At 39.1% G+C, this 10,680-nt stretch overlaps 1 protein-coding gene across 2 annotated transcripts in view; it reads right to left on the bottom strand.

The window, feature by feature from the left end:
- Positions 1-9,225: 9,225 nt before the first annotated feature.
- TAFA1 (TAFA chemokine like family member 1) overlaps positions 9,226-10,680 on the bottom strand; it is a 515,546-nt gene continuing 514,091 nt past the window's right edge. For both annotated transcript variants that reach the window (XM_078152141.1, XM_021007590.2), the window contains exon 5: positions 9,226-10,137. In XM_078152141.1, the coding sequence (XP_078008267.1) occupies positions 10,120-10,137 (18 nt within the window). In that variant the 3' untranslated portion in view covers positions 9,226-10,119. The remainder of the gene's footprint in view (positions 10,138-10,680) is intronic.

Below are 10,680 nucleotides of genomic sequence, written 5' to 3'. Positions count from 1 at the left end.
AAAATGTTCTCTAGAAGGATTCAATGAGCATAAAAGAATTGTTTAGCTAACAGTACAGTAGGAAAAAAGATCTGGGGAAGAGATTTTTTAACCTGGGGATTGTAAACTTTTTTAAAAATTGATAACTGTACTTCAATATAATTAGTTTTCATTGCAATACTAGGCATTTTATTTTATGCATTATTAAAATATTATTCTGAGATGGGCTTGCTAGGCCACAGCAGATTGCCAAAGGAACCCAAGACACCACAAAAAATTAAGAACTCTTGATCCAGGGGCTTTACTCTATTGTAAACTCAGTATGAGTCAACAAAAAAAGTCAAAAAGTTTAATAGAAGGATATAACTTCCAGTCTCTTGTCCTTTGCCCTTGTTAGACCACATTTACAGTAATGTATTCAGTTCTGGAAACCACATTTTGAAAAGGACATTGAAAAGCTGGAGAGTGTCCAGTGGAAGGCAACCATGATGGTGAAAAGGACTGAACTCAAGCCATATGAGGAACAATTGAAGAAACTAGGGGCGGTAGCCTGGAGAAGAGAAGATTTAGGAGGGCCATGACAGCTGCTTCTGGTATCTACACGGAAGAGGGTTTAGACTCATGTTGCTTGCTCTAGAGGAAAAAAAAACACCTTGTAGCAATGAGTTTAAGTTGCAAAAACAAAACAAAACAAAAAAAAAAAAAAGGGGGGGCAGCTAGGTGGGGCAGTGGCTAGAGCATCAGCCCTGGAGTCAGGAGGACCTGAGTTCAAATCTGCCCTCAGACACATAACACTCACTAGCTGTGTGACTTTGGGCAAGTCATTTAACCCCAATTGTGTCACCAAAAAAAACAAACAACAACTGAAAAAACAAAAAACAAACAAAAAACAACAGTGTAGGCTGGAAGCCAGTGAAAGCTTCCTCATAAATTAAAGCTGTCCTAAGGTGGACTAGACTTCCTCAGGAAGAGATAGATTTGTCCTCACTGGAACTCTTTTAAGAAGAAGAATTACCCCTTTTTGGGTATATTAGAGTAAGGATTCTTTTTTTTTTTTTAGATATGGTTGGGCTAGATAATTGTTGAGATCTGCCAGTCAATAAACATTTATTAAGAACTTATTATACACCAGGCTCTGGGATACAAAGAAAGGCACAAGATATTCTATGCCTTGAGAAACTCACTATCTCCTTTTGTTTAGAAAGTCTGTGCTTCAAGGATTATCACTGATCACTCAACTATTTAGAGTAGACTGAACATTGTCATTTGATTTTACATGGGCTGAATTCTATCATGTGCTTTGTGGCATATTTTATTGAAAAAATTCCAGTAGCCTAAGAATTAATTATATCTCCTGACTTCTGTCTTGGGCCTTGCTGTCACTACAGGCACTTTGAGATCAGTTCACAAATAGGATTGCAGTTCTCAAACTTAGACCTGAGACACATTTGAATGCTGCCTTTGGGTATTTTCTCCAATAATTGGCCAGGCACGATTCAAGACAAGAAAAAATGGGGAGGGGGGAGATATTATGAAGCTTTTCCTGACCTATATCCAGGCCATGGTTATTATTATTATTATTTCTTAAATTCAGTCAACTGTCTGCTTCTTAGATCCACAAGTTTTCTTGTGCCCAGAGGCTGAGTTGAATGCAATATTAAATGAAAGGGGAGGGGGAAGTAGGAGAGGGGAAAAAAATGCTGTTTGAGGAAGTAAAAAGCATCAAGACCTGATCACTGGTCTTAAACAGCTTTGAAGCTTGTTTTCTACCTCTGCCTCAAAGCAGCATTGAATTATAAAAATGTTGTAGTCCTCCCTCCTGAGAAATACATTATTGAACCATAACAGGGGCTGCCAATGCTGAGAATGACTGCATATCCTATCCATATTTATTGGGCAAAGACAGAGTCTTGCAAATGTTTTATGCATGATTGGATCAAGAGAAGGCTTCAGTTTCTCCGGCTCAAAAATGGAGATGGAAGAGGGTAGTGCTGGGGCCTAACAGATGCGATTCAAAAAACCCACTGAAGTGCTGTCCCTGCCCAGGGGAGAAGTGGCTAATTGTCGTTTTTGGAATTCCAGAAGATCGCACATTGTGCTGATGCTTTTGATCTCAGCAAGCTTTCAAGTCCAGCCAGTGGGGAGTGTTGCCTGTCGATTATCATCCCAGTCAAATGGGGAGCCCATGTAGAGGGTTGGTGTTGGTATGCACTTAGTGGCTATAGTGATTCTGAGTCTTAGAATCTTACAGAACTGGAAAGATGGGCCTGACTTTTTTTTTTCCCATGGAAGGGAAAGGATCATTTTAACCAGCCAGGGGCAAATCTTCTGGACCCAGTCTTGCAGTGGTATTTGACTTGTCTCCCCATCTAGATGGATGAATCCCCATGTGGAGAGCTGTTTGATGATGGCCCATCTCCCATGCTAATTCCAGACTATTCCTTGGCTCTTGGCTATTCTCCCTTCTTACTGGAATGGCCACCTCTTACAGGAGGCCTTTCTGTATTGCTGCTTGTTAGTACTTCTATCCCCACCCCATACCCCCCACTCCCATTCCTTCTATTATATTTTAGGTTTATTTATCTATGTATAATTTGTAGAAATCTTTCCTCTAGCCTATAACTACCACTCTTGGTGGCTTTGGAATCTTGAACTGAATGGCAGAGGCATATTTAGTCTTGATGGAAGGAAAAAATGTCCTCTTAATTCAATCTTAATTTATGATTGGTATAGGAAGTTGCTGAGGAATCTCCCTCTACCAATCATCATGATCACCTGATCTTCCACCTTCTATTTAGAATGAGATGCTTGGGGCACTGAGGGGATGGTTGATTTCTTCACATAACTTGAACCCAGGTCTTCTTGACTCTAAGACCAGAAGCTCTCCTTTAATTGTACCCCATGATCTCTGTTGATAATTAGATAATTAGAACTAAGAGTCCAATGTACCATCTCAGCTGGTAATGGGGTCCCTCTTACTAGAAGTTTTCAGACAAAGACTGGATGACCCCTTGTTGGGTATGTAATTGAAGGGATTCCTGTGTATGTACCAACCAGTTGAATGAGATGATCACTTATGTACCATCCAACCCTGAAATATTGGAATTATGTTAAAGGGAATGAATGACAGAGGGTAGGAAAAAGGAATGAATTTGATTAGTGTGTGCTGGGTAAGCAGAGTTCCCTCCCACTGAGATGGGGACTTATTTTGGGTGTCTTGGTCATCAGTCTGAATGACTATATGAATGAGGGCTGGGTGTGCATGCACTAGTGAGTGTGCATGCTTGTGGGAGTATACAAAGGAATGGTGCCTTCATTCTGTTTTGCCTGGTCCTCAGCAGTTGCCTAACAGCAGATGGCTTGGGACATTAGTAATTCTATTTTTGGCTGAACATTCTGGAGCTCGGAGGGGTGTCTTTTCCAATGTGCAACTAATTCTTCCTGCAAAAGACTTTCTTAAAATATGGGTTACATTGACAAGTATGTATTCCTGTGGCTGGAATATATCAACCAGAGTGCAAACAGCTGAAGATTTCTAAAAAACCAGGATCAAATTCCCTTCTTTTCTGAGCTTCCTACTAGGAGAGTGGTAAACTTGCAGGGAAAAAAAAAATCTAGGCTTCGGAGTCAGAGGACCTGGGCTCAAATCCCATTCCTACCAGTATGACCTTGAGTAAATTACTTAATTTACTCAGTGCCTCATTTTCCTTATCCATAAAGTGAGTGATTCATACTCTATGACCTTCAGACTCTAATTTAATAATACCATGATACTAATTATTGGGCTGGGAGACAGCAATTTTTTTTGCCCTTGGTGCCACCAGTGAGATAATAATATCTTGGGGTTCCACTAAAGGCCACTTACAGGTTTGGGAATATACAGAGGAGATGGAAATGAAAAGTGAGAGGAGTGAAGAAAGTAAGGAAAAGAAAGAATGTGACAATGGAATGAGTGAGAGGAAAAACATGGAAGAAGAAGAGAAAAGAAGAGAAAGGGATGCTTTTGGTTGAGAGGATTGTCAGTACTTGTCTCACATGGGCCATGGGGCAAATCCTATTGTGGATTTCCCTTCCATGTGGGAGTAATAATAATAGCTAGAATTTATATGGTGCTTTATGCTTTGCAAAGAACCTACAGGTGCTATCTCAATTTACCTTCGTAACAATCCTGGGAAGTAAGAGCTATTATTATGCACCTTTTGCAGTTTAGGGAATGGAGAATGGAGAAGCTAAGTTACTTACTCAGAGTCACACAGCTGCCAACTGTCTGAGGCAAGATTTGAACTCAGGTCATCCTGACTCAAGTCCAACATCCTATCCACCATGCAGCCTAGATTTACCTCTGGGTTGTGGATGGCAGCTGTCTATACATCATCTATTACTTATAGTCTTCAAAGAGTTGATTGAGAGAGATTAAATAATTTACCATTCAGGTCACATCTGGATGAAACAAAAATCAGGGGCATCCTTGGAAAGGAAGAAGTGTTATTATAAGGCACCATGTAGCTTGAGAGAGCCCTCACAGATGGAAAGAAGGGAAGGGGGGCCTCAGGCACTAACCTCAGCACCACCTTGGTTAATTGCATCTGAGCTTCAAGTCATTCATTTGGCTCAGACACCTTCATTACTCTGCTTGATGTTTCCTGCAGATCTATACGTCCCTGGTACCTGAAGCACTTGAGCTCTTTCAGATTTGTTTTGGGGTCAATGGGGTCAATAGGGCCAATTTGCCTTACCCAAAGAAAGACTCTGACCTGAGGAACCTCCCACTGACATGTCCTTTGCTTTTTCTTTCTTTAGCCTTTTCCATCAGAGAAGTAACCAGGCTAGGGCAAATGGGCCTTTGCCCCAAGGTGCTGACATCTGAGTGTGTGCTTCCTTTTAGATGGCAGTACCCCTGGCTTTCTGCTCCAGTGCCTTGAATTTTTTCACTGGCCCACATAATGCAGTAGAACCATGCTTGTTCCTTCACTTGTTCCTTGAGCACTGCCCCATAGTCCTATTGGTGTTCTGGTCTCAGCCTCCATTGACTGCACCACAGGAAAGTGGCATGGACTGTCTGGGGTTTTGTCGCCTCTTCTTTCCACACGACTGTACTGAGGATTAATTGTTCTCTGTGCAATAGATCTCTCCCCTCCCAAATTAATTTGACATGGGTACAAGAATTCCTAGCTATGGTGCTGTTGTCCACACAAATAATAGGATGTGAAGGGTAAGATTGGCCTATGGACCATTCAGGCAGAAAATTTTAAATCTTCTTAATAGCAGGGATTATTACTATTAGTATTTGGCCCGTTAATTGCTTCTGCTGTAATTGTCTGTCTGTGAATTCATACTTTGCTTAATTACCCTTGAATGTTAGACCTATTTTTTTTTTGAAATCCTGTTCCTCTAATTTTCATTAAGACTAGTTTGGAACAGTCTTCATTCCTTATTGTTGACTTGGGTCCCATTTCCTCCTACTGATAACCAAGGTCAGCATCACTAATACTGAATCCAGGGGGCATCTTTTGTTTTGAAAGTAGACAATTGATGGTTTCATGAAGGCAAATTTTATGTTACTCTGCTGAGGAAACTCATAGGGATTTAAAAGAGATGGCTGGAATAGATTAGAAAGACATTCCTATTAGGGCATAATCATAGATTCATGGATTTAGAGACGAGAGGTAGATCCAAGGTCATATAGTCCAACTGCCCTCATTTTACAAATGAGGAAACTAAGGTCTAGAGAGACAGCAAGTGACTTGTCCAAGGTAAACATAAAGGGTGGTAGCAAGCTGATATTTGAATGCAAGTCCTCTGATCCCAAATTTAGCCTTCCTTCCCCAACAATAGAGTATCGACTAAGGTAGGGCAACCAGGACTTTATCATACGGCGTCGAAATTTAGATGGTGATGACAGTTTTTTAAATTTGTTTTCAATGTGAGAAAAAAAAACTCAGCAAGAATAAGGAATTCTGAGCTTTAGAGTTGGAAGGGATCTAACTTAGGTGTTACCTAGTTCATTATCTAATCCATCAACTGGTCTATTATTCTATAGCTGAGGAAAATGAGGTGAGAGAGAGAATTGACCCAATTTCACACTGGTGGCAAATGGAAGGGACAATAGTTAAACCTAGAACATGACTGCAAATCCAATTCTTCTTACACTGAACTGCATTGGTGTTTAACCTAGGTGGATATCCCACTTCAGGGAGATTAATGTACTTCTCAATGCTAAATAATTTTATCTACTCCATACCTTACCTATCAATTATAATTATACTATGACATAATCATATCATAAAATCACTACGTTGTATAGGGGAGATTAGAGTCTCTGTGAAATGCGGTATTCATTTAAATTATGTGATGGTTAAACACAGTCTTAATAATTTTTAATAGAAAAATATGAACTCATAAAGTTCTGAATATTCTTGTAAAGTTCATTAATCTATAATTCCAATAACATGAAAACATCAGTCACTGAAAGTTAACTGTGAACATCTTTGCCTAGGACATCACACCTACTGAATAGACCAGATTTTCCTCATCACTGCTATAATTCCTGCCAATTAAACTTGTTATTTTTTGGGACAAGCCTTAATAGTGAAGGATATGTTATTTTGTCAGTCCTGAACCTACTTTGTGTGGAAACATCCTCTGCCAATGCAGATTGTAATTTATCTATGACACAATAAATTAAGTTCTAGGTAGTTGCCTGAAACACCAAAAGGTTAAGGACCTTGCATAAAGCAAATAAGTCTTATTAGGGGTAGAAATTGAATCTGGGCCTTCCTTGCTCCAAACTCAGTGCTCTATTCACTATATCAAACCTCCTTCACTTTTCAATGACAGCATGGTCAATTACTATGTGGAACTCCATCCATGCATACAGGTTGGCTTGTCTTCTGTAACTTACAGTCTTAGAGAGTTGCCTTGGGGCATTGAGAGGTTAAGTGAATGGCTTATGGCCACACAGCTAATATATATCAGAAACAGAACTTGAACTCAGATCTTTACATAGTACCTGACATTGTATATGTGCTTAATGAATGTTTGATGGATTGACTTATGGCTCCAACATTGGCCTTTCATCCATTAGGCCATGCCCTCTATCATTTAACATCATCATAATCTTACTTAACATATTTTAACCATACTCTATGCACAATCTCAACATCATTATTAATTAGACCACACACTGAGCTCTTTATTACCAGAGATATTTGATTATGTTTTTATACCATAGAATGTTCAGAATTAATAGGCCAATGGTGTTTACTGAATTTCTGGGTTTCCCAACTTGTATATGATAAATTAGAACACAACTTGATGGATTTGTACAACTATAGAAGAGAGGTAGACAAAACTAAAGTGAGTTTGACTACAGTTACAAATGTTTGTCTGCTGTTCTTCTGCTTTAGAAGAGGGCACTCTTTTTTTTTTTCAACAGTGCAGAATGAATATGGCCTCCTTAGTAAACTTTCTTCCATGTTTTGCCAATGAGTGAACTGACAAATGGAGACTGTTAACCCTTGTGTGACTCTGGCCTAGTTTCTCTCGTGTTGTCATTTGAGGAGGTATAAGTATACTTGGTGTATAGGGTAAGCACTGAGTTTCATGGGACACTAGATGCATTGCATTCTTCAGTAGAGTATAAGCTCCTTGAAGACCCAGACTGTTTTATATTTGCTTTTTTTCCCCTCTGTCAAGAATCTAGCACAATGCCTGACACAGAGTTGGTGATTAATCCACTGAAATTGTGTAAATGAACGAATGTGTCAAAAGGCATAATAATCACAATCACAATAATCATCTCCAAGATCATACAATTCATTTGTTTAGACTCAGTTCAGAGCCAGGTCTTCCTGAATTTCAGTGTAGGACTGACTTTCCACACAACCTCCTTTTCTTTTCTCTCCATTTAATAAACCCAATCATTCCATAAATGGTCAGTGAGTATATCTGACCAATTAATGCTCAAGACAAAGTTGTAGAGATGAGGGACCTTCAACTTCACAGGAGGCTGGGTATGACAAATTTGTTCAGGTACTTCCCATGCTATTGGTATAACATGAGGCACCGATTGACATGAGATCTAGAGAAAAGACTTGAAGGGGACAGGAATAAACATATAATAAAATGGAACCAAGCAACATATAAAGATATCTTTTTTTAAAAAATGAGAATTTTTATAACAAAATGCATCCAAGAAAATTAAAAGCTAAACTGATATTTTGTTTTAGAAAAGCAGATATTTCTTTAAAAGGGGGGGGGATTAGCAATTTTTTTAGAGGGGGCAGTAGGGATCTATATACTTTCCTTTTTGTTATTTTAGATGTTTTTGTTTTTAAGAAACTGTGATTTAATCAGCAAATTGCAGCCAGAAATGAGTGGCTTTCTTGTAACTTAGAGAGTTATTTGGGATACTGGGAGGTTAAATGTTTTACCTAGGATCATCCAACCAGTATGTGTAAGAAGGATCAAGCCTGAACCAAGAGCCGGTTTGAAAGGGCTCTGGGAAGCCCATCATTAAATTTTCACTGTGGGCATTTACACTTTGGAAATAGACAAGCTATAAAATAGCCTGATGTACTGTTTTGTTGATTGTCTAGACTTGAGAAAACAATGGAGAAAGTGTTAAGAATGCATATTAAACTTAGAAATATGCCTTTTCAGAGAGCCAAATGTTAAATATTTGTTAGCACATCCTGAGAAATGGGACTTGAACTCAGGTCTTCCTGTCTCTAGAGCTGGCCCTCCATCCACCATTCCATGCTATATGTCACAGAATGGGCATGCTGTCCAAAGCCTACAGAAAATGAGATCTGATACTACATGGTATTGGTTGGAAGAGTGCTGTTATCATAGAAACTTTTGATTCTCAAAATGTGACGCACAGAAGGGTGAAGGGAAAAACTTCTGACAGAAGGTATTTACTGATTTCCAGACCTTAAACTGAACTATTACCATGGCCTAGGTTAAAGCAGATTAGGGAGGTTAAAGTCAAAACCGATAGCACATTTTATAAATAGGGTTCATTTGGATTTGACAGAAAATACTTTGCACTTTCAGAGGTTTGGTTAACCTTTGCTCATGCCATGAATAATGAAGATGTTTTTGTTCCCTAACTTTTCCTAGCCTGGAATTATGCCCCATGCCCCAAACCCTCCAAAGAAAGCAGTTCCAAATCTTATCAAAAAGTAGAATGCCACGATAGGATGTGGAATTCAGCCACAGCATGGAGTAAATGATGGCCCACTCTGGAGTTAGAGGAATTTTACTGCAGACGAGGACAGCTCTACAAAGTCTTTAGACATTGTATTTACACGGCATCATGAAGAAGAGAAACCATGATCCACCCCAACTCTGCCTGAGTCCTAAGAGCATCCCATAGCCACTTCCTTGAGAATCTTCATTGTCTCCTTAGTGGAGTAGCTAATAATTCTAAAAATATTTTCCTCGAAGAGGTTAAGAACTGTCATCATATATCAATTGAATACAAAGTATGGTTACGAGAGCAAAGCCAGCATGCTAGTATTGCACAAGGGAGAAAGCCTTCAGAACACAAGAAAAGACAACCATGGATTTCCTTGAGTGATTGAGTAGAAGCAGAAGGAAGCTTTTGATGAAGAATCTTGGTGCTTCCTTGAATTCCGGGAGACCACGTACTGTTGACAATTTTGGTGTGATTGCTAGATCTCTCCAAAGGTCTTCCATCCCATTAGGAAAAAAAAAAAGAAGCAAACCAACCAAAACCCCCCAAACAACAAAAAAACATGGTATGTAAGCTGCATTGGCGTGTGGTACTGTTTGTTTCTTGAAGAGAATATGTTATATTTCAAAATATTATATATATTTTTAAATGGTAGAAAGTAAACTGTAGCTCCAAATTATAAGATAGTTGTTCATACTTCATAATCACAAAACCCCAAAACTTCCATGTTTTCTTCTGCCACGCTGCCAAAACTCTGGGTGTTTTCCCCATGGGACATTTCGTTACACACAGTGACAGCACTGTGATCAGCTGGTAACCAGTCAAAGTGCAAATAAGAAATCCATTTGGCTTGAAAATGCTTCAGATGGTTTGAATTTTTAAAACATGTTGTTTCCTATGTAGTGGTGGCTTCACTTCACTACATCCAAAGAGTGGGTCCGTTAATTCCTTGGATGAATCTGAAATTGATTCAAAAAAAGAGTAAATTATCATAAATAATCTATGATTGTATAAGAAAGTGAGACTTTGTGGTAAGTTGTACCTCTTGGGAGCTTTAACAAGACTGCTGTGTGAGGCAAATGAGAAAATCTATTGCAGCCTTTTGCAAACTTTAAAGGGCTGTATAAATGTTAGCTACTGTTGTTATCGTTACTCTGGTCCTGGGTGAAAGGACCAAAGGAGAAAGCTTGTGCTATGTTGCAGAAGTGACTCAAGAAGCTGTCCCTGAGTTTTTCAGTCATGATTAAAGAAGATCTTGACAGGCTAGACCATTGGGACAAATCCAATATGGAGAAATTTAAGAGTAATAAATGTGAAGTCCTAAACATGGGTTGAAAAAAATGTACTTCACAAGAGGGGGAGGTGTGCTCAGACAACAATTCATGTGGAAAGCATCCAGGGATTTTTGTTAACTGCAAACCTCATATGACTCAAGAGGGTTATATGGCCACTGAGAAAGCTAATACAAACTTAGGCTGCTTTAAGAGTGGCATAGAACAAAG

Source organism: Phascolarctos cinereus, unplaced genomic scaffold, assembly GCF_003287225.1.
Source record: "Phascolarctos cinereus isolate Bilbo 61053 unplaced genomic scaffold, phaCin_HiC Scaffold_4;HRSCAF=312, whole genome shotgun sequence".
Classification (NCBI taxonomy): Eukaryota; Metazoa; Chordata; class Mammalia; order Diprotodontia; family Phascolarctidae; genus Phascolarctos; species Phascolarctos cinereus.
This window is presented reverse-complemented; position numbering and strand designations above follow the sequence as displayed.